This window comes from Mchenga conophoros, linkage group LG13 (genome assembly GCF_057382185.1).
Source record: "Mchenga conophoros isolate Kocher_MC1m ecotype Shallow Benthic linkage group LG13, M_conophoros_male_GT1.1, whole genome shotgun sequence".
NCBI lineage: Eukaryota > Metazoa > Chordata > Actinopteri > Cichliformes > Cichlidae > Mchenga > Mchenga conophoros.
Genome location: NC_140538.1, coordinates 28,219,394 through 28,243,561, shown reverse-complemented (window position 1 = coordinate 28,243,561; position 24,168 = coordinate 28,219,394). Strand labels below are relative to the sequence as shown.

Sequence of the window (24,168 nt, the reverse complement as noted above, 5' to 3'; positions counted from 1 at the left end):
GATCTGTTACCAAAAGTGAGACAACCACCACAGACAGCACAGACACAGTGTTTTTAATCTTTAAACTGCTTCCTTAAATTGTGTGTGTTACGTGTTTGTGTGTGTTGTTGAACTGTTCTCTGTTCCCACATTTCTGCCTGTCCTCCATATCAAAGGGCCCGGAGTCACCGCCTCCATCTGAAGCAGCTCACACCTCAGATACTTGACTCTGCAGTGGCAGGTCATAAAACACACACTACCCTTCATGTAACACTGGATGGCCTGAAGGGAATGAGGAAGGCACAAATAGACACACACACACTCTCACAGACACAAACACAAACACAGTAAAGCTGGGTTTTTCCACTGGCACTGCACTATATACTGTGTGTATGGTGTGGAAAAGCATGCTGCACTATTCCTATGCTCTTGGCGCTCTGACCGCAGCGTTAAGGGTTGAGATATTATATTGGTCACCGAGCCAAAGGACTCGCTGCCAGCATCAGGTCTCTGGAGAGGCGGCAGAGAACTTCACCGTTTCAACAACATGTCACTTTGACATTAAAAGCTACCTTAAGCGCCATGGTCGTGTTGTACATAAACAGTCTTTTAGCCACAGGTCTGTCATGTTTACACCAGCACTGAGGATGTGAGCATTTCCTGCGATATTCTCCTGAATCACAGGTGTCGCCACTCAGAGAAAACCTTCATATCAGTGCAGGTGAAGGAGAAGAAGAAGTCAAAGCCTTTGTGCAAGGTTACATATTCAGAGGCAGACGGAAACAACACCAGACTTTTGCCATTTTAGTTAAAAGACCAATCACAAATAAATCAAATGATAACACAACTTTAATTGGCCTCACAGCCTGCTGCAAAGTCAGCGGCTCAGGATTAATTTAGCACTCCAGGTTAATTCCTTCTTCTCATGTGACCTATACGGTCTAACACACACACACACACACACACACACACACACACACACACACACACACACACACACACACACACACAAGCAGTGCATGTGTTCTTCTGGTCATGATGACTTCATTAAATCGGCCTTGGTACTGCCAAAGCACCATGATGTTCTTCAAGCTAACTGCCGCAGATATAATTTTAGAACATTTCTAAGCTTTAAAAGAAGAAAGATGACATATTTTCCCAAGAAAGGAGTTTGAAAAAAAGATAATCAATGGGATGTGATTCTTTTTTGGTTTTCTGCCGTTTTTCATAGCACGAGGAATTCGACTTCCTTGGCCAAGTCGCCCAATCATCTGGTACAAGATCACCAATTTACCGTCTCATTTCTTCCCTTTGTGCGCTGCGTGCTGCATTCCTGCAGTGCGTACGACACGTGCTTGGATAAACTAGGAATTCAGTGCAATTTTCATGATCTTGGCGGTCAGAGCAGATTTTTTGAATGGCTTGGCTGGAGCGTGAAAGGTCACACAGTAGAGTGGAGGCAAACACTCACACTTGTTTTTGTTCCTTCCCCATCGTCCATGAGGAAATGTAAGGTATTTTACGGTAAGTGCCAGACACAGTGCCTCGCCCACATGCAAAAAGCTGTCATCTCCAAATGAGCGCTGGACAGAGGAGAACCCCCCCCCCACACACACACACACACACACTGGGACACCCACTCTGTAATTATGCCTATTGTGTTCCTTTCCTGTTGCACAGAAAGAAAAAATCTCCATCTCAGTCACGCTGTGCTGCTGACCTCCTATCTGATTTTTTTTTTTAGCTTACAGCTTATCTGACCCAGTCTGGCCTTATATACATAAACACTTATAGCACACACACAGACACACACGCACGCACAGTGCCTTTGTATAAATACTGGTATCAAAACACTTCCAGGGATTTTGAGTTGTTTCCTTGGTACTGAGGTGGTGAAACAGGCTCAGCTTTTAAGGGAAAATTTGGATTTTTTGACTCTGTTTGCTTTTACGGCCACCAAATGAAATAAAAACAGCAAACTGAAATACAGAAAACCCCGTCACTTATCAGCCTTCGGCTAAACCACAGTTCGGGTTGAGTCTTCCCCCATGACTATGCCCCCCTCCCCCCCACCAAATCTACAAACAGTGTTGCCATCAGACATTTTTTTTTTTTTTTTTTTTTAAATTGTTTTATTTTTTCAGGCTCTCGTTGTTACAAGATGCTATCAATGAGGAAAGACACAATAAGGGTGGCTCCTGCAGGGAAGCTGGGAAAATACAGGAAGTGAGTGTTGTGAGGACAGGAAGTCACAGTAAAGCTGTTTGTGAGGGAGCAGCCAGCTGTCAGTCCTCTCAGATAAGCGAGGATAAGAGCGGCACTGGGGTGAATCGGTCTTACCGTTCAGTAAGGCCGGCCGTCGCACAAGTTCTTCAGAACGCAGCCCTCAGACATTCCAGAAACAATGACACATGACCACAAAAGACACACACACACGCACACAGTCCTAACTCTCGCAAGCTGTCAATCTTAGAATTAGCGCCCTTCGTTCCAGGAATGCTCCCCAACCCTTCGTGCAAAATGACGTCATCGGCCCTTTTTAACATTAGCATGTGTCTGTGGTGCTTTTTGTTAGTGTGTGTCTGTTTATATATACACATGCATTATGTATTATTGTTGGTTTGGTGTTAGGGCCCAGTAATTTAACTTTTATTTCATGTAGTCTGTAGCCAACACGGGCAAGCCCGGGCCATAAGAGAAATGTGGGTGTAAGCCAGGAGGCTCTGACTTGGTTTTATTCTTGGACTAGAGTAGCTTTGCATAATTCACAGTTCAAAATCAGCCTTATTTATCTCATAAGGGGTCCTGATGCAGACGTTTGTTTCATCTACTTTCTGAAATGAGCCGTTTCGACTCCCTCTTACATCCCTTCAGCCCAGCTTTGTTCTGACTGACTGTCAAAAACACCTTAACGGCAGGTGGGTAAGGTTTCTGTGCCTGAGATCGTGTTACGAAGATCCATTCTTAGTGACGACATCGAGAACCAGGAGTAGAAAAAAAACTGTGTCAAACAGAGTTCAGAGCTGAAAGGCCAAATGCTCTCCAACAAGAAAAATACTCCCAAAGCACTCAAAACGCAACACATATGGAATAAAACACAACGGAAAGAAGAAAAAATGCCACAAAAACTCACAAAACCAAACTGAAGATAACATCAAACGTGTATCGACAGTATTATGTGAATGCCTGCACCTTGTTCTGCCGCACAACACGGATGGATTCTTCCTCCCCTTCTTTAAGTGTCCGATCCTTCACGTGTTTTGGTTTCTTTCATTTCCGCCGTCATGTTGTTGTTTCTCCAAAAACACTTTCTTTTGTTTTATAAGTTTTGTTTTTTCCTAGTTCTACTGTGTTTTATTCGACTTCATTAATGTTGATTTTTTTCTATTTGTGTTGTATTTTGTGAAATTCGACAGGTTGTTGACGGGTTGTTTGTTGCAGTGAAAATAACCTCTCAGGGCCACCGTATATTTCAGCTTACTTACAGTACCTGTTTGACATAATATAAACTAAAAGCAGCTTAAAAACAAGAAAAAAGGCTCAAAGTGAACAACAGTATTTCTTGACCTGCAGCAGCTACACTGACCCACTGATGTCACTGCATGTGACATGTGTCCATGCTAACTGACTGTTAGCACGAATCCATCTATGAAGTTATTTGATAACTTCTGTTGTTTTTAGCAAAATTTATAAGAGGATTTTTAAAACGTAGATAAAGAACTGACAGATTTATTATGAATAACCATGCCATGACTCTGGATGGCTTTTAAATTACAGGAGGACGGGATAGGTCACAGAACAACAGCAGTTAAATGCGGCTGTAATTATTACTGGCCAGGGAGTTAAAAATAACCCACATACTCACTCTGCATGATACTGAAGTCACTAAGCACTGCAGGTAATAACAAAATCCACCCACCCAAGTTTTTAAATAGTGCTGGGTACACGTTTATATTAGTTAGTCTGCAAGGACATGCTTATGCACAGCTCTTAGCGTGTACCTGTACTGAGCAGACGAGCTGGCACGTTAAAGATGAAGTCAGACGCTGAATCTCGGACTTCTTGGTCTTCGTCCTGCAGCAGCACGAACAGACTCCTCCACAGTGAAACTGTCGTGAACAGACCTGCCACAGCACACACACACGGACAGATAGATACTCATACACAAGGTCATCAGCCACAAGCAGCCTCTCACATCAAAGCAAACTTCAGGCTGTTACATTACTGAGGCTCACCCAGTGGCAGACGAGGGCTGGTCAGCAGGGTGGACGTACATTTGACCAGCACCTTTGCGGCCGCCAGCTTGACCTCCGCTGGTCGCTCCTCGCTGCAGCACGAGCACACCAACGCCCCCCACTGAGCGAAACAAGCCACTGCACTCAAACTCTAGATGGTAGATTAATTAGAAAAATACAGTTCAGCTATATATGAATGAGGAAGTTTAACCCACTTCTCACAGATGTATTTGCCACTTGAGCACAAATACAAATACAGTTGCACCAAAGAACAAAGTAAGAAAATGATAACGGCAAGCTTCACATTTTTGTCCACAGCAAGAACATATTTTTCATTCAGAGCATATGGTGGCTGGTGTATGCTTACTGTGAATACCTTGGGACATTGATAAAATAGAAAAGAAAGGATGTGCTATGCTAAAACCCCCCACAACAGTTCGTGAAAGATCTGAGAGCTAAAGAAGCTTTGTAATAATTCCCAGGGATCCAGAGTCTTGCAGAGTCCACAACGCTTGTCGTGGAATAGAGACGGGCATCGGTGCACACACGATGCTTAACCTGCACATCTGTGAAGGCACCATTAATGCTAAACAACATACAGATTATGCTAGTATCCAGATGGTGTCTCTTTCATGGAACACCTTTATTATTTCAGCAAGGAAATGCCAAACCACATTCTGGTTGTATTCCAGTAAAACGGATAAAAAAAAGAACTGGTTCTAAACTGGTCTGCCTGCAATCTAAACTTGCTATGCACTGGTAACATTTTGGGCTTTATCAAACAATAACACAGCAGAGAGGTTGCACTGTAAGTAAATGGGAAAACATCCTATGTACTCATCTAATGCATCCAGAGTCTTGCTAAAAGAACGTATTTATGCAGATTAACCATTTTCATTTGGTGAAGCAATATAATGTAGTAGTTGAATGTTACCAATACTTCCCCCATATTGGGACCATTGATCTGTAGTAAAGGCATTAATCACTAAAGTAGCAGCTAGCTACAACTAAAAGGGACCAGGACAAGGCTGAAGGCTGGTGGTAACAACCTCCACCCCTCAGATTCTTTGCAGGATTACTACACAGCTGATGATGATGAGCTGGTCGTTACCTGCGGGTCAGAGTTCACCAGCTGAATCCCCAGTTGCGAGGCCAACGTCAGGGCAGCACAGTGGAGCTCCACGCTTGAAAACACAAAACCACATCAACTTCAAAACGGCCCATGCAAACAGTTTGCAGCTTTTACTCTAAAATATTTGTTAGATTTGCAGAAAATGTGACATTTTTTAGTTATTTTTATTTGAGTGAATCGGCCCTTAAATTTGAAACATTTGCACAGTGACAGCATAACGTGCTCCTCAGGTTGTTCTGTGGAAATCATTACCCAAGGCTGCGGCGCCGTCAGCCACACACACACCTCTCAACTGTATTGACTTACAATCCACAAAAGAAGTGTGCTGGTACTCACCACTACATTATGGGTCACAATAGCCCGAGTGCTATTCAATCACACGGCAGACAAGGGCAACCAGCAACCCGATCTCATCCCTCCCCGGCTCTAATCATAACCCTGGGGCCACTCCGAAGGGAAAGTGGATCCCCGGGTCCAGAGATTGTGGCCAGGAAAAGGCTTTGCAGGGCTAAAAGCCTTTGTAATCCAATCCTTATTCAAGCCTGTATTCTCTTGTCAGGGGTGAGAAAAGTACAGCAGTGGCTTGTCAAGAAAAGGGGCATGTGTGTGTGTGCCAATGCATGTCAAAGGGGCTTAAGTACGAGCACATACACACGAATACTGGAAGAGAGTGTGCCAAAATTGGTTTGTGGTCAAATGCAGAGACGGGCCGGTGACTCATAATCTTTGACAAAAATAATGCTTTCAGCCTGACAGGTGTGAATAATCTAACGTAGGAATAATGGCGTGATGAAGGTCTTTGAGAGAGTACAGATATCAGCTTTCATCCACTTTTTTTTTAATAACGTTAAACTACTCGTCTCTCTGGCTTCGGGACACTTAAGTTATCAAAACACTTCAGCGGTACGCAGCTAACCACGCAAACATCCTGCAGAGAGGACCCTTCAGGTGCGCCCAGGTGCGGGGTTAAGGTGCAGCCAGTGAACCTGTGTGTCACTCCTTCATGGATTCCGGCTCCGAATGAGCCCCGACAACCTGACGGCGACAGCAGTGTGAGGGCTCTTTCACGAGCCGGAGAGAGGAAGGGAAAAAAACAGAAAGAAGAAAAACAGAAAATGGAGGAGGAGGAGTGTGTGGTTGCATCTTTGCCCTGTAGTACATTCACGTCTCCATCCATCACATTTAAAAGCTGCCCTGGGATTTACTTGGGAACTGTTTTGACAGCAGGTTTTCAGTTAGGACTCACACAGTCCCTTTATAACGAATGTAAGTTTGAGGGGGACCCAGCAGGGCCCGTATGAACGTAGAGAGTAGCTGTAGCTGTCTCCTGTATCAATAACATGTACGAACATAACTTAAGAATGGGAAACGCTGTTAATTATGCATTAAAAGTGGGATTTTGAGGGTTAGCAGCACTGTAAATTTCTGCAGTTCAACATTGTTTACGAGAATTTGAATGCAGCGCAGAAAACTTCTTGGAACTGCCGAGAATTGATGTGGAATTTCACACAGCTGAAAAGCTCCCCCGTTCACTCCCAGCCCCTCCAGGCCTAGATGAGGCTATAAGTGTTTTGAGTTACAGGACGCAGACTTCACAGGCTGTAAACAGCTGTGAACTCTGGGAAATCTGTGAGGTTCGTGGGTAATCACGGGGCTGAAACTCTCTACTTCAGACTCACTGTGACGATGTCAGAGATGGATGTCAGGGCGATGAAAACCACAAGAACCAGAACTTAGACACGACGTCTGAGTTCAAGGGTCAGGAGTAAATCTTTACGGATTCTGAACAGAAATCAAACGATACGCAGTGAAATAAATATGTCTTCAGGCCCTCTATCTTTACTCGGATGGACACAGGTCACCACGGTTTTCCGTGTTTTGCAGAAGGTCATAGTACCTGGCACCAGGTACTTTTTCCATACCTGCTCTGCCAGGGTTGTTAGACTGCATGCCACCGATTGGCTGGTCAGTAGCGTCACTCCACGAGTCATTAGAGTGTCTCATTTCCAAAAATCAAAACCGCCATTCTTGAAACTCGACAACGATGAAAATGGCTACAAAAAACAACGCAGTCTGACGAAAAGCCACAAGCTGAGCAGCAGGTATCTCGTCGCTGTTCGTGTCGCATATTAATTAAGTCATGGGATGCTCAGCAGCGCTGCTATGATGACAGCCACGTACATTAGGTAGTACTGGATTGTAATGGAAAACCAGTCGACCCAGCTGCTGCCGAACAAACAGCAGTCTTCTGGGCCAAATATTAGCAGGACGTCAAAAGCTGCTGCACGAGTTATCAGGTGTCTGTGACGACCATCTAAGGAGGAAACCTGCTAGCCAAGCTTGCTATAACCTTAATTCAATGTAATCTTATTTATAAAGCGCCAACAGCAACAATCAGTTCAAGAAGCTTTATATTAAAAGGTAAAAACCCTACAATAATGACCCCTTTATGAGTAAGCACGTGGCGACAGCGGGAAGGAAAAACTCCCTTTTAATAGGAAGAAACCTCCGACAGAACGAGACTCGGGGAACTATCCCGATCATCTGCTACAACCAGGTGGGACAGCTAATCACTTAGCACGTCTACCTCTTATCGAAATATGATCACTTCTGACATCACGGGGCGGTGTCCATCTTTTATATACAGTAGTTCTTTTTACTGACCTGTGAGCAGAGTTCTGAGCCAATGTTAGGAGGTGCAACAAAACCTCCTCCAGGGACAAAACCCTTGCACCATCCTTCCACGGAAGCTCGTCGCTGGAGCTCAGCACACACAAAACCTGCAGGACCTGAGAGGAGGAACGACATGACAGAGACAGCAGGAAGAGCGAGTAAGTAAGATACTTAAGCAAGATACACACTGATGTCATCAAATCATCCTTTGGTGTCCTCTCTGCAGTGCTGCTGGCAAGTTGGCCCAAGGGTATTTTTACCCTTCTAGTCAGAGCCTCCCTATGCACACCCTAACCACGGGTACACAGCTGCCCCACACACACACACACACACACACACACACACACACACACACACACACACACACACGGGTGAGCACAGCAGGCACTAAGAGGTCTTGTGTCTACTTTTTGCATCTTAACCTTGTGCTTTTTACTGTGCCCAGTCACTCGTACAGAGAGGCAGGCAGCTCACTGAGCACGAGGCGGAAAAGACCTGTTTTTTTCCGCCGCGCTAGACGCCTGTTAAAACACACACATCCAGGCGAGAACACATGTTGACATTCCAGCTGCATATCTCAATGATTATTATTTCTTTCAAGGCTCCAACCTGTTATTAGAGCTTTAAAATAAAGCTCACTTTATAAGATCTGTGTGGGCAGAGGGCAGGGCGAGCGGGTGCATGCAGCATCTGTGTGTAAACATCTGCCTGCGTGCTGCACTTTATGCATGTGAGCACCGAAACATCGAGGGAGCGAGGTGGGCCCGTGAGGTTTCTACGCCGTCATTCTGACTGATTGATCTGATACTAATCAATTACCAACAAACACTGATTACATCACGGCTGATCAGAGAGAAGTCACAAAGTTGCTGTTATTAATCCATTTGGCGAATTTAAAAGCTGTTTTTATTACAGCGTCAATGAAAATAACGTGGTGCAGGAGGGGAGAATAATACTGAAACATACAGATAATTATGAACTCTCTTTCATTCTGCGAAGCATCTTTGAGCTTTGTTTCATTTTATTGTAATTATGTTGCATCGTGAGACTTTAAACAGCTTTTTCTCAGAGGACATTCTTCATGCAGAGGATATCTGCATGAAGAATGTCACAAAAAGCTGATGAGACAGGATTTTTTTTTATTCTTATGCAACAATTTATTACATTTTCCAGGTCCACAAATATTTTCCAACATAAATAAATCTGTATGTGAACGACTGACCTTGTTGGACCTTTAAAATCCGCTCTCATTGTAAGCACAAGGACACTTTGTTGAGATATCATTCATGCAATTTACTGCATGTTGCAATAATAGATTTTATTAACTTTACAGGTAAAAACACTGAGCTTAGCTTGCTGTGTTAGCACTGCAAAGTAGCAGAATGGTGAACACTGTGAGGCAGATCATTTGAAACTAAATCAGCGCCAATAGTGGACTTTGTCTCAACAAAAACGCAAATTACACTAAAATTAAATCAACCCAATTATGTAATGAAGTGGAAAATAGCTTGCTAGCATATCTGCCGTTATAGCAATGTTTTGCAGTCATTCAGTTACAGCATACTGCCCCCAAATGGCCTAAAAAGTCTATTTAGCTTTAAGCAAACTGCACACACACTGGCTCAAGAGCGCTAACCTATAAAAACAATGGCTCATAGTGTACACATAGATAATGATAATGACAGATAATAGTGTCCATATTTCAGACTCCTGTTAAAAAGTCACTTTGTGGCACAAAGTAGAGGCCAATACATACAACAGCTCATTTGTACTCGTCAGGGAGGTTGTGGTGGGCGTAGCCTATTCCATAGACAATATTTCATCAAGTCTATTGGTTCCTTTCAACTCCAGTGAGAGTCAGTAAATCACTGGCCAAGAAATGCCAAGACAGTGTCATTATTCATTTGGCTGCAGCATTTCTCTTTAACTGAAAAACTTCCAATATATATAATATAACCCCCCCCCCCCTTCTTTGCAGTACTAATGGGATTATTTTAGTTGTAATCACAGCCATCGAGTGTGTATTTTTCACTGTTCATCCACCCGTCTGTCTGCTAACCCCGACAGCTGCTCTGACCATCTCTGCTGCTTCAGACTTTTACGGCCCGCTTTAACAAGCTCCCGTCTTGCGACATACTCGGCTGCCCACATACTCAAATATACACAGTCACAGTAAAGCATGCCAGCCCAGGCGAACAGACTTTCATAGCTGTAACATGCAAATAAATAGTGACGCCCACCCTGCATGAACAGGCACATTTGTAGTTTCCTGCTATAGTCTGTCCTGCAGGTCTAAAGAACTGGACCAGAGTCCATATATCTGCACGAGTCCTGAAAAGAACACAACTTTCCCTCAGCAGCTTTCCCATAATGCTTCACTGCAGTTTAGGCTGAGCTATGGCAACTGGCCCATTGGGTTGGTGCGTCTATGGCGCAGAGGAGGCTCCACTTAACAGGCCCGACACATTAAACGTTAACTGCTGGCCTGTAAAGCAAAGCCTGGAGTAGACACATGCCAGTCTGCAGCGCCGAAGTGCACAGCAGTGCCGAGTGCTGTCAGCTCTGCAGGGGTGTTAACGGCAGACGTGACAGAGCGGGTCCGCTGGCAGCCTGTCCTCTTTGGGAAGAAATACAACCTTCTGTCCCCAAACAGGAAATAGGTTGCATTTTCCTCTCCAAAACCTGTTAGCGAGGAAAGCTACCAAGCCTCTCAAGAGTCAGTGTAAGTAAGTGAGCGAGTGAGTGAACCAGCTCACTGCAAGTGTGCTTGGCGTTTCCCCCTGTGGCCGATTAGCCTCTCACGCAAGGCTCTGAGAGATGGATTGGGATTTTAATCAGTTTGTAACCAGTGTCGCTGTGATTCAGGGAAACTGTGTCAGATAGAAAAAAGGAGCTCACCATTCTGTGATGTTAGAACTTTAAGATTATGCTGCTGCTGGCAGCAGGCGTCCACATATATATAAAACAACTAGACGTGTATACAGGCTCCCAAACAAAAAACACAACAAACAAATGAAACTCCTAGAATACGTTTGTGTAAATCTGTGTGTGTGCGTGTGGTCTCACCTTGGCCAAACACTGTGGGTGAGTCTCATGAAGAGCCAGACTGGTCAGGTTAGACTGGGTGGTCTCATCCAGCCACTCAGGCCTCCTCTTCCTTTCCTCCTCCTCTTCCTCCTCCAGCTTCCTCAGTAGCCCCTCTAATGCCAGCTCCCTCACCTCGTACTGCGGGCACTGCAGCAGATGGTCCAGGAGCTTGGTCTTCAGCTGGGGGCCGTCCCAGAGCTCAGGGAACTCCACACCGGCGCTGAGGCCCACCCGAGCCAGGCTGAGGAGGTACTGGGTGCTGCCAGGCCCAAAGGTGGCAGAGGAATTGCAGGAAGTGACCAGTTCTGAGGCCGTGAGGACGGACAGAGTCTTCTGACGGAGTGTGCCGACCTCTGAATCTGACAAACGCATGAAACATAATATTAGCTGACAGCAACAAACAAACAGTTATTTAAAAGTCATTTTTATTCCAAACTTACAAAGTCAAACTTTTTAGAAACACTGCCATGTAAATTAAAACCAGCCATGTTATCTTCTGCTAGCATTCATCTGATGATATCATACTACAACGCTTTGGTTTAGTGCCACAAACCCACACGGAGCAACCCATTAATAATGCCAGCTGGCTCCTAAATGACTAACCAGCAAACATTTCCCAAACAGCATGGTGTATGTACAAACAGGAATCAGATGAGAGATACAAGTTACTGGAAATACCAGTTTCAAATAGGCCTCCGGAGCTCTGTCACACCTCAAAGTTGCACAGCACTGATACAAAAATAGCCCATTGCACAACCTACAGTATGATTTTATTTCTCGTCTCCATTGCTGCCTCTGGTTCAGATCCAGTATTCCTTTGAAAAAGGCCAAGTTCCTCTTAGAAGGTAGATCTGGTTTCCAAGTGCCTCTTTATCCTACTTGGCACCAAGTAAGCATTAGCCACTTTCTACCAACATGCCTTTGCTGTGAGGGCTTGTTGCTATCAGCGGTCAAGCTAAAGCATTTTCATGAGTGTCTAATATGGTATTGATTGATTCATGACTTTTTGCGAGGTCACAGTCACATTATCACAGTGTCACAAAGCCTCATGGTAGTTGTAGTCTTGCTCCCAGTGCACACAAAGTGAGAATCTACAGGATAGATAACCCTCTTAAAGCAGCCCATTGGTCGAGTTCACACTCATGATCTTGTTCTCTTTAGAGCTGTGTTTTTCATAGTTCTGTTTGTTGACATCCTGTCAGTGTGTACTTGATGCTTGGGCTCTCCTTCCCAAAGGAAGACTGTTCAGTGACGTCAGAGATAACATACGAGGAGGACCGCGACACTAAAAGAATCCTGGATGGAAATTTACCGCAGAATTCTGAAAAACTATGATGGATGTCTCCCGACTCGGCCAATACCAAGAAATAAAAACTCTAATTTGCCTTTTCAGACACACCAACCTGGTCCTTGGAGTAACTCTGAATCACGACTGAAAGAGAGCAGGCAATACAAGTTTCCTCCAAAATGTGGCTCGCCTTATCCTTAGTTTTCCAGGCATACTGTATCTACCCTAGGATAGACCCACAACACGCTGGGAAGACTATGTATCTCACCTGGTTTGGGAACACCTTGAATGCAGGTGTACTTTGAATGTACCCCCCAAACTCTCCTTCTTCCCGTTATTATTTTCAGACACTACAATTTCTAAGCAGTTGTATTGCAGTCTGATTTCTTCACAAGCTAAACACACACACACACACACACACACACACACACACACACACACACACCCCTTTGTGATGTGAACAGATGCATACAACAGGCCAAGCTGAAGAAGCCAGTGTCGTCTGTTCCTGTCTATTTTGACTTTTATTGGAAAGACTGTGTCAGTGTCTGTTTGGAAAAGCCCATGGTTGTGCCAGCCCGGCCACCTGTGAACACGCACCCTCAAGGAGTGATGGACACACATGTGCACACATACGCGCACACTTCCTGTGAAATATAAGAAGAATCCAGAGGCGGGGCAGCAATATAGTAACCCGATGCCATGCTCACACTGTGCTCCTCCCTACAGTACTGTTTCAAGACTCCACACAGACCCTGCTTTGACAGCCAACTCAATTAGTTTAACACACACACACACACACACACACACACACACACACACACACAGCTTATGAAACCCACCGCAACTCAATCTGGCCCCACAGCGCCACTCAAAATGTGGCTTGACAAAAGAGCGGGAAATGCCGCATTCCTCCAGAGATGGGCTGGGTTACCGTAGAGATGGCCAGGTTATTATGGAACCTGATCCTCAAAGGGGGGTCCGAGGCCAAATAAGCATAGCCTAATGGTTATAATGGCGGGGGTAAGGGCACAGTAATGACACCGATGATGAAGGGAGGAAAGAGAAGAGGATGACTGAAGGAGAAAGGGTGCGTGTCAAAAAGAAAACAGCTGTCGGTCAAGGTGGAACGAAGTGAAAAACTGTGTGTGTGCGTCAAAGGGTTTTAAAAACAGCATGTTGCCATTTGCTTGTCATATGCTGATACAGTCAACTATAATGCTCCAATCCTAGACAGACGACAACGCTACACGCACTCACGGCGAGCAACCTGAGACGCAAGAGGCACAAAAATATGTTGAGTGAAGGTCAGAAGAGAAGAAAAAGGAGAAACTGAAAAATCCCAAACCAGGGAGGAAAGGACAGAGCGAGAGAGGAAAAACATCATTAGTCAGGATGCAAAGCTGCTTTTTTATGATGGTCTTTATTAAAACTAGAGTGGCGGAGGAGGCAGGAGCAGCCAAGCGTTGCCCCAGTAAATGAAAGGCGTTCCTGTGAGGGCCATTTCACCGCGATTTTTCATGGCTGATCATAAATAGCCATTGTTCTCCCACAGCTGTGTTTATTTAAAATCGGTGTCTGCACTTGTGTCTCTTCATTACGCTCGTGTGCAAACCTGCAGCTGGACCGTGGCCAGACTCCATTAAGCCGTATTACCATGTGATATTTCGGGATGCTCTGGGATGCGGTCGGGCTCGTGTGACTGCAGCTTGAGAACGGGGTTAATAAACGACACGTAAATGCAGGTCTTAGCGAAGAGCTTTAGTGCAACGTGATGGTGAATTTCACACATTTACAAACTGCTCAAAAGAATGTAAACTACCTATGGAATTAACTGTGAATTTTTAGCCATATTAGCAGCATGGCTCTAATGATGGCGGCACCGATTGTTCAAGACGGAAATATAAAAAACTATTAAATGGAATGGGATGAACAATATGTTAGGTATTGTTAATCAAATGACCCGTGAGCTATTTTGCCATCAGATTAACTAATTGTAAATAATTTTAATCCCAAATTGAGACAAAACATCCCAAGTTTTGTCTCAACATCAGTTCAGAAGCCCGTGACCAGGGCAGATCCCAAGATTTTTAGAGCCCACCGGCCAGAAAATGTGCTGGGGCCCCCCCACTGCCTCAAACCACCATCTGAATATGTACCCAACCACCAAGTTCTTATTAGTCCTTTAACAACACTTCCTGTGCTAAAATAAGATTAAGCCCTTCTGCCGAAGTGATTAAACTCACCTTCATTGGGGATTTTTAAAAACCTTTTAACCCTTTTTGATAAATTATTACATTAATTTTCTGTTTATTGACTAACAGATTAAGTGAATAGTTAATGCAGCACTTTTAGCTGCTCCCTTACTCCAAAGGGGTTGCAGCCATGGATGGATCCCCATATTTTGACCTGACAAAGCCTGATGCAAAGCTCCAGGTCTGAGACCATCACAGAGTATGCTCCTATTCTTAAATCAGGGATCTTTTGCCTGTCAGTGATATTAGCATTAACCACGAACCACACAGCAACATTAGTAACTGATGCAGCGCTACTACTTTATTTAATTCAAATGCCATCCGCTCTACAGCTCTACAGATTTGTGCTGAATATTTGGCTCCAAGGAGCAACCTGATATCTCTAATAATCAAGGGGAGGCAAACAGTGGGGAAACGGCTCACCATCTCTCTTGTCTGAGCAGGACCACCAGAACAGTTCAATTTCTGGGCTCAGAGTGTGCAAAGACATATGAATAAAGAGAATGCTAACCACAGTAAAGCAAACATCGATCAAGGTCTGTGGTTATGCTGATTCCCCCTGCATATCTGTCATGTTTTAGTACATGAAATTCAAGACTTGAACAATCCTGTTTTACCCCGGTGGTATTAGCTTTTCATTGAAGACACCCAAATTTTCAAAGAATACAAATACTCTGGAGTTCAAATTTTGGCAGTCCGTGAAAAACAACAGAGTGATTGCACACGCAGGAAAATCAAAAGCCTCGGCAGAGAGTGATGCTGCAGAGAACCGAGTTCATATGGTCTCAGACTTTGCTTATCCTGTGTGCACGCAGAAGAGAGGAACACAAGTGCTATATGTGTGATGGTCTGTTTTACACTAAAGGTCAAATATTTGAACTAAACGTAACCACAGCATCTGGTTTAGGTCAACCTGGGCCAACCTTGCAGTTTGTGGTTTATGGGAGGACGGGTACTGAATGGGTGCAGAGGGTCAGCATTCTGCTCCAGGAAACACTGAACTCAACAGCTACATCCAGCCCAACACCAGAATCGTTTTCACCACAGCTCATTTTTAGAAGTGTCACTGGGAAATATACACACTTTGAATATTATGCAATGCCCGAGATCATATGACGAAGGGTGGGTGAGTGTTCTATATAGTCGTTTAAGAGCTGTACCACAAAACTGGGAGAAGAGGCGTGCTGCTGCTCTATTAGCGCTTCCCATAGCCCACTAAAAGCTGGTTGTAAAGACGCTTTGCTGTGTCGAACTAGAGCTCTGGCAAGATGCGTGCACGTGCTCTCACACGCAAGCACACAGCTGGATTTCACATCAGTCTCCACCGTCATTACCCAAACTGTGAAAAACAAACCCCAGACGCTACGTGTGTGTGTGTGTGTCTGACAAGTGTGAGAGAGCGGGCCCTCTTATTAGCCTAAAACACCAGCCCCACATATACATCTGTCCTAAAAAATAAAAGGACGCTAAAACAAAAAGAGCTTTAAATAATATTTCGGAAAAACACCCCAAAAAGACAAAACATGAAATACAATTTTAGATGAAAAGAGAAGCACTCAAATTGCTTTTTACAACCACTTTTGTTCAACATTTAAGTGCTTTGTGTCTAACACTCTCACTCCGATTAACACATTGGGATCAACTTGGGGATTGTCCAAGGATACTTAGGAATGCAGACTGGATCAAACCAGTTAGCTCCGACCTCTCATGTTTTCTCTACTGGCTGGTTTGCTAACCACAGACAAAACGGTGGGAAAAATTAACCAATGGTTCTCGAGTACGCTTTCTCTCACTTGCCGAGCAGGTCAGAAATCAGCAGAGATACCATATAAGCCACGCCCCTATTAAAAGCCACACACCATTTCGAAGGCTTTTATACATTTCTTTGATACAGAACGTAGGCCAGGTGACTGTGGTGGTGATCCTCGAGATCATTCAGCATTTCCCCAACCCTGCTGTATTTCACTGCAACTGCAGTCAGCCGTTCATCTTCTGCTGTGAGCTGGAGAGCTGCTTCAGGTGACCATACGCTGAGCTCACTGAACAAAATAAGGGCTACAGTTGGCAGCTACTGTCTAAGATGGTGGAGCTCGTCTATCCTCCAAGTATTTAGTACTTTTATCTTACAGGTTTAAAATGCTCAATTTTTATTCCCTAAATCTTCGAGATCAATAGTCGTCAAGTCAAGTAGCCTCCTTTTTTTTCAAGCTCTTAAGACTACCATGACCTGGATGACTACAAATCTACACAGACTTGTAGAGAACTAGTTAATAAGCTTGTTTTTTTCTGAACAGCTAAACCACTGCTTACTAATGATCCCTAAGCTTATGAGCTGTGAGCAGTTTGATTCGTGCACCCCAGTTTTATGATTATAACGAGGTAAAACTCAGCATTTCACACAAAAACATTAACGATGAGGTCAGAACACTCAAATAAAATGGTAAATGGTAAAGTCCAAGACATCTGCAGAGTGGTGTGTTCTACAGTATTTCATAGGAGGAGGGTGAGCAAGTTATTCAGCTCTTGGCACTAGACTGCAGATGGTGCACAATTCCCTAGAAAAAAAAAAAATCTTAAGCTAAATGAGTGGAAGTATCCAAATATAGAGCCACACGGCTTACCAAGCTGTCACACATGAACATCAATCAGATGTGCTAAACCTTCTTGAAGCCTAATTATGACAACATGGTTTTTTGGATGCACTAAGAATAAACTTCCAAGGCTTTTTTCTTTTTAATACAGCACTCACACACCACACATGTATGGCATGTACAGCGAATGTGACAGGATGCTATAATGATTCCTCCTCTCCATAATGACTGGGAAGGGATTGCTTTGTAACTGCACTGTAGAAATCCATAATCTTCAGCTGTCTCATTCTGAAAAATGCATACTTTTTAAGTTACTATCTTATTAGTAGGTCGCTTCATTGTTTACAGATTTTTGGAAAGTGATGCGTTCGGGTGGCGGCATTCAGAGAAAAGCACAGTGAGCAGTCAGTCCTTGGAACAACCAGGATGAAGATAATCATTTGCTTTCATGAGAACTTCAAAAATCAAAGAAGCAGCAATGAATAGAGCTTGTAGTTGACTGCAGTGCTGTGCAAAAGTCCTGAGCCAACACTCATTTCTTTGCATTTCGATCGGAAAATAATTATTCTTCAGTACAGCCTGAACTCTCCCCAGGAAGCTTTGTAACGCTAACTTTTTTCCACTCGATAAAAGCTAACGTGAGGGTTCCCGGTGGTTAGGGCCAAATGCAACTGCATGGCAGGATGCAGTAAACGGACCAAACTTCAGTCAGAAGAACAACTGAGATAATCCATCCACGTACGAGGTTAGTCATTAATATACTGCTGCATAGTTACATCGTAAGGTTTTAAAAACTGAGCTTTAAAATGAACAGCGGTAATAAAAACCGTGAGAGGCCGACAGTGATCACTGCCTTCTTTTAGGGGCTTGTTCAGATTAAATAGAACAAGATGCAAAGCATTCAAACACGTTAAAAACACAAGAGTCTTAATAAATGCAGAGTAGTTTGGACGCCGAAGCAGGATTCATACGTCGTCACTTAAAGACCGGATTCTGTTCTGTCGGGATGATCATACACTGCTTCAATAATGTTGCAGTCCAGGCTCTGGGGACGAAAACCCATAACTGATATTGTTCCATTGTGTGTTTTTCTATCCACGTATGCTTTTACTGCATTGGCAGAGTGTTTGGGGAGCAACCATTCCTTTAAAAATAGTCAGGTACAAGAAGTGGACAAATAAAATGATTAAAAAAATATAGTTCAAAAGCAAAACTTCCATATGGAGACTGGTTGTGTGAAAAAGTCTGGGTCCTTGGAAACAAACAGTGAGGGGTGGCTCGAGACTTTTGCACAGCACTGTAGATGTTAAAACATTGGTGCATCAGAAAAACCACTCAGTTAAACAAATCATTGATTTTAAAAAGCGCAACGACAGGTATCTGCTCTGAGAAGTTACGATGCCTCTCGCCACTAGCAGCATCACACCTCTGTGACGGGAAGTTTAGGTCTATATGTAAGGTGGATTGGCAGATGACAGCCGTGCTAACTAGTGCGTTTCTGCACTTTTTTGACCTAGAATAGCAGCTGTGCCGCAGTAAACTGTCATATAACCACTCAACCAGAGCGGTACCTAACCACACTCTCACAGGCCTGTAGACTCTGACCTACAAGGAAAGAAAGCTGCTGCTACTAGCACTGCTAAAGCTAGCCACACTCTTGAAACTGCAGCCGCCAAATTAACGGCCACTAAAATATATCTGGAGACTCATTTTAGTATTTTGTACTTGTGCATCCACTTCAAGCCAGTCACTGCTAACCAGCTAGCCTTCCTGTTGTGTGTTTTCCAGAGGTGCTCTAGTGGGGGTCCCTGATAACTGCTCTGTTTTTAATCACAAAGTAAGCCTACTTAGATAAAAAGAGGGAACCGTTATATGGTTATATTAAATAAATTATATATTTAAATAAGTCAGTTGTACGGGGCACATGCACACTCATGAAAAAGATCTTATGAACGATTCAGAGACAAATCACAGCAACATTTAAAGGATGCTTAAACTGTAGAAAGATCCAATTCCTGGTTGCAAATGGCTAAACGTGCAATATTTATATCAGGGATGTGAGACTGTACATTGAGGGCAGCACGGTGGCACTGTTGCCGCACAGCAAGCAGGTCCTGAGTTCAATTCCACCATCAGGCCGGGGTCTTTCTGTGTGGAGTTTGCATGTTCTCCCCGTGTTTGCGTGGGTTCCCTCCGGGTACTCCGGCTTCCTCCCGCAGTCCAAAGACATGCAGCTTGTGGGGATAGGTTAATTGGATAATCCAAATTGCCACTCGGTGTGAATGTGCGAGTGAATGTGAGCGCGAATGGCTGTCTGTCCCTGCGACAGACTGGCGACCTGTCCAGGGTGTACCCCGCCTCTCGCCCTATGACAGCTGGGATAGGCTCCAGCGCCCCCGCCATCCTGAAAAGGATAAGCAGAAGCGAATGGATGGACTGTACATTGTGAGCCACATACAGCCCACTTTGATCTTGAGTGGGCCGGACCAACAAAACTCCCCTTTCTGCCAGCGTAAAGAAGTTAAACTACACACGTAATCCTTGATCCTTCCTCCAAAGTTTTGCAGTGAGCCGGACTGGACTATTTGCCTGTTTGACAACCCTGATGTATATGAACAGGGGGCTATAAAACTGATTTTGACTTTTTTTCTTGACTTTTCCTCTAATTCTTTTCCTCCTTTTTTCAAGTTAAAAGACTAGAAAATTGAAGATCGTGTCTACAAACAGCACACGAAAACTGATGGGGCTGAAAAGAATTACAGTACGTGTTGCAGTTTACCAGAACAGAACAAATTAAGGCCAGACTCCGGTCTTAAGCGGCTGTTTCATCATCATCATCATCATGTGAAAGCACACTAATGAAAACAAGTTCATTTTTGTTTGATTTTTACCTCCTGTTAGTGTCCGGCTTCCACTCTCCTCTCTCTCTCCTGCTAAAGCTTTCAGTTTATTTTACTGGCAAGGCTGGAAAGCAAAGAAACAGCAGGCTGGCTGAGGTGGAGATGAAGCAATGGACAGAGGGTTTTTTTTATGAGTCAGCACAGATCAAAGAGCTGGAGCAGAGAAATGTGTGCACACTCATGAACAAAGAGCTGTGTTCAGAGCTGAGAGGAATTGGCTGGTAAATGCAAAGTTCCTACTTAATGCAGGGAGCCAGTTAAAAGAGGGGAGGGAAAAAAAGTAATATTGAAAAAGGGGATTGTTCACCTTCTTTTCCTCTGGTGCCAGGCGCTCTTAAGAGCCTGCTGCTTTCAAATGAACTTCCAAAACCTGTGGCTTTTTAAATCTGATTCAAGTGAGAAGTGCAATTACACAAGAGGAACAGGGGAAGTGATTAGAGGTGAGGAGCAGGAACAAAAAAGAAGGAGAAATAAAAAGGCCACCACCAGAGCGGGTGAAACCAAAGACAGACTTATGATAATAATCGAGGCATTAGAGGTGTGTAAGCTCCAGGCTGCTTATTTAGTTATGTAAGGAGGAGAGCCAAGTCAGGCCAATCTACAGGCTTGTTTGGAGAAATCCTCGGTATTTCCACTGTCAAGACCAACATGTGCTCAGCACATGGCCCACTGAAAACATCGGTGCCCTCCTCCCCTTTCCCTCTTTCCTCTCTGTACAGCACTCCTCCATAAACTGGGTCACAGACGCAACCCCACCATCTGTCACAGATCGCTCGCCTTCGGTTTCACATTCCTCCAGCGTGGAGACCCCGCAGGTCTGCGTGCGTGCGCACATGACCGCACAAGCGTGCACACGGACGCACCAGGAGGCTTCTCTGAACTACCCGATACACGAAGCAGACTCCTGTCAACAATAAGTCTAAATGGAGAGCGCAGTGGTGCACAGCCTCGCCAACAAAAGTTGCACGGTTGTCCGTTCAGATGATGAAAGCTCCGACGTCAAATTCGAAGCAAATGGACTGAAAGCAGCTGCTGCTTGCTGAGCTGGTGAAATGCCGGGCAACACCGTGACAAGCAGCAAAACTCAAATATCCATCACTCTGTTCGACTAGAATACACCGAACCCAGAAAAGATCTTTTAACAAAGAGATTTTACTTTAGTCAGCAAGAACGTTTAAATAAAAGGAAGCTGCAGAGGAAAGTTTAGGAAATTTGGTGGACAGGTGGAGCATGAGCGAGTGGGCAAATAGGAACACCAGATGTAGATCGTTTCATTTCAAGTTGTCAAAGTGAGGATTTTATCTTCTGGCTCCAATTTTTAGTGTTTCTAAGGCAAGCTGGAATGTTTTAAACAGCACAGCAACATTTATGGCCCGTTAGCTAACATGATTTTAGGTTAGTTATAGTTTATTTATTTATATCGCACATTTAATTACAACAGGAGCGTTGACCAAAGTGCTGTACAAGAATACAACATACCTAATAAAATAACTTTATTAGTATTGATGGCAAACACCAAATATGAATTAACAAATAACTCTCATGCTGTATTAAAAGTCAGTAAATAAAAAATGTGTTTTAAGATAAGATTTAAAAAGATTGGCAGTAGGAGCCTGTCTGATGTATGGGGGTAAATTATTCCACAGCTTAGGCGCTACGACTGCAAACGCCCGATCGGTGAGGTGAGAGGACGTTAAAGAGAAATGATGTTCAACACTTTAACAGAGGGTAGGATTTTTGGTTTTGTACAATTTTAGAGTGAATAAAAGGAAAAAAAGCTCTTGTAAAATTCATTTGAGCTCTAAGATAACTCCTACAGAAGCGTCAGGACTATGTCCTGTTCACAGTCCTCTTTAGGGTGCCTAAAGAACACCACTTTATTAGGTACACGTTCTTGGTATTATGCTGAACCCACCGTTGTCTTGAGAACTGCCTGAATACTTTGTGTTGTCAATTCAACACATCCAGGATACCAATCTCCTGTTCCACCCCATCCCAAACGTGCTCTGTTGACAGTAGAGGCCATCTGAGTGCAGTGAATTCACTGAAATCTTAAAGAAACCAGTTTGAGATGATCTGAGGTTTATGATATGTTGCTTTATCCTGGTGGAAGCAGGAAGATGGATACACTGTGCTCATAAAGACATGAACATGTTGAGCAACAAAACTCAGATAGTGACTTAAATGACGCTCAGTTGGTGTTGAGGGGTCCAGAGTGTGAAGCACTACACCACCAGCAGCCCGAACTAATGATACAAGGCAGGACGGATCCATGATTTCATGCTGTTTACACAAAATGCTGACCCTACAAACCAAATACTGCACCAGAAATGGACTCGGAGCAGGTTTTTTCAAACCTTCTCATGTTTGGTGAACTCATGCTTCAAGGCTGTTTTGCACTTAGAGATGTTCTTCTGCATACTTTGGCTGCTGACATACTGCATCTGTGTATGTTTCTCCAGCTGCACACAAAAAGGCACTTCAGAGGGTCATTAATATGGCCCCAAAAATCACTGGACATCCTCTTCCCTCCCTGAAGGACCTGTACAGCACTCGCTGTCTCAGGGGGCCACGGGACTGCACACACCGAGGACACCGGGTGTTTCAGCTCCTGAGAGTCAGGCTGCTGAGGTCGTGGACAAACACACTGAAGGACAACTTTTACAACAGCCCTAATCAATGCTAACAGCTCACCTGATTGGCTACCTCCTTGGACTTTTGTGGGGGCAATAACAATAATAATAATGTGCAATAAACACTCATTCTTTTATTCATTTATTAAGACATTCCTTTTTTTGCTCATACCTTTCTTGCACTTTAAAAAAAACCCACTTTAAGTTACTGTGTTGTGTTTAGTTGCGCGCAGTATTGATGTGGGACACTTTCGTTGTACTATTACCGTATTTTCCGCACTATAAGACGCACTTAAAAAACTTTTTTAAAAATCGACAGTCCGCCTTATGTATGAATTCTGGTTGTGCTACTGACCTTGAATCGATTTTATGCGGTGCTCGAAAATCTGTCAAAAAATGTTTTGGTACGACTTTGGTAAGATACAATGCTGCACCGGTTGATGTATTGCCGGAGCATTACGGCTGCCGTAGTCAGGAGCCTCGCGGAGAGATCTGGGTCCAAAACTCGGTCTTCTTCAGGTCCCACAGTCAAACGAACACTGCGGCATCACTGAGAGTTACAAACTGTCTAAATTATTTTATCTTTAATAAAATGAGCAGCGCTGCTGCTTTACCAGGTGTAACAATTATGTTTAACATCCAGGCATCCATGAAAACAGGATTTATTAAATTTAACAGAGTTAGAAGTTAGCAGGAAGTTAGCTCGCTAATTTCCACCTAAACATGATATACCATGTTCTGACTGGCTAGCTGGTATATAATGATGTGCTACGTTATCACTAGCAACGCAGCTATGTTAGCATAACATAAACACAGTAAAGCTGGAGAATGAATGCAAATGCTTGTTTTTGCTTAATGCGCCTTATGGTCCGAAAAATAAGGTATATTAGGTATGAGTGTGCACTGACAATAAAAAGTTATCTTTTTCTTACAAGTGGCTATTGTTGCCTTCATATCATGTCAAAGCAGTGTGCTCCTTCTCCTTTGACCTCAGAAATCAACAAGGCATTTTCATCCAGAGAAAATATCCAGAGAACTTTCTCTGTAACGATGCCTGTGTGAGGAAATCAGAGCAGATCTGCAGTTTCTGAAATGCTCCAATCAGCCGCTCTGTCCCCAACAACCATTGCACAATCAAAGTCACTTTGATCTCCTTTCTTCCCAATTCTGATGCTCAGTTTGAACTTCTGTCTTAACCATGTCTACTATTTTTGGTGTCATCTTTACAAGTTCAGTAACAAACACCTAAACCATCCTGATCCAGACTGGATCAAAGTGGATGATTAAAATACAGCTTTTTGGCTTCGATGATCAATCTAATCAGCTTGTGTTTTACACACAGACAAACCTTTTCATGTCACTGTATGTGTGTCACCACGTGGTTGTGGGTAGTGT

The 24,168-nt window shown here is 43.8% G+C and overlaps 1 protein-coding gene across 1 annotated transcript in view; it reads right to left on the bottom strand.

The window, feature by feature from the left end:
• The window catches only part of thada (THADA armadillo repeat containing), a 123,039-nt gene that overhangs the window by 13,039 nt on the left and 85,832 nt on the right, over positions 1 to 24,168 (bottom strand). The window contains exons 32-36 of the mRNA XM_085297600.1: positions 11,086 to 11,465; positions 8,011 to 8,135; positions 5,326 to 5,398; positions 4,215 to 4,365; positions 3,981 to 4,103 (exon numbers count right to left, since the gene is read on the bottom strand). Coding sequence (XP_085153726.1) covers positions 3,981 to 4,103; positions 4,215 to 4,365; positions 5,326 to 5,398; positions 8,011 to 8,135; positions 11,086 to 11,465 — 852 coding nt within the window. The remainder of the gene's footprint in view (positions 1 to 3,980; positions 4,104 to 4,214; positions 4,366 to 5,325; positions 5,399 to 8,010; positions 8,136 to 11,085; positions 11,466 to 24,168) is intronic.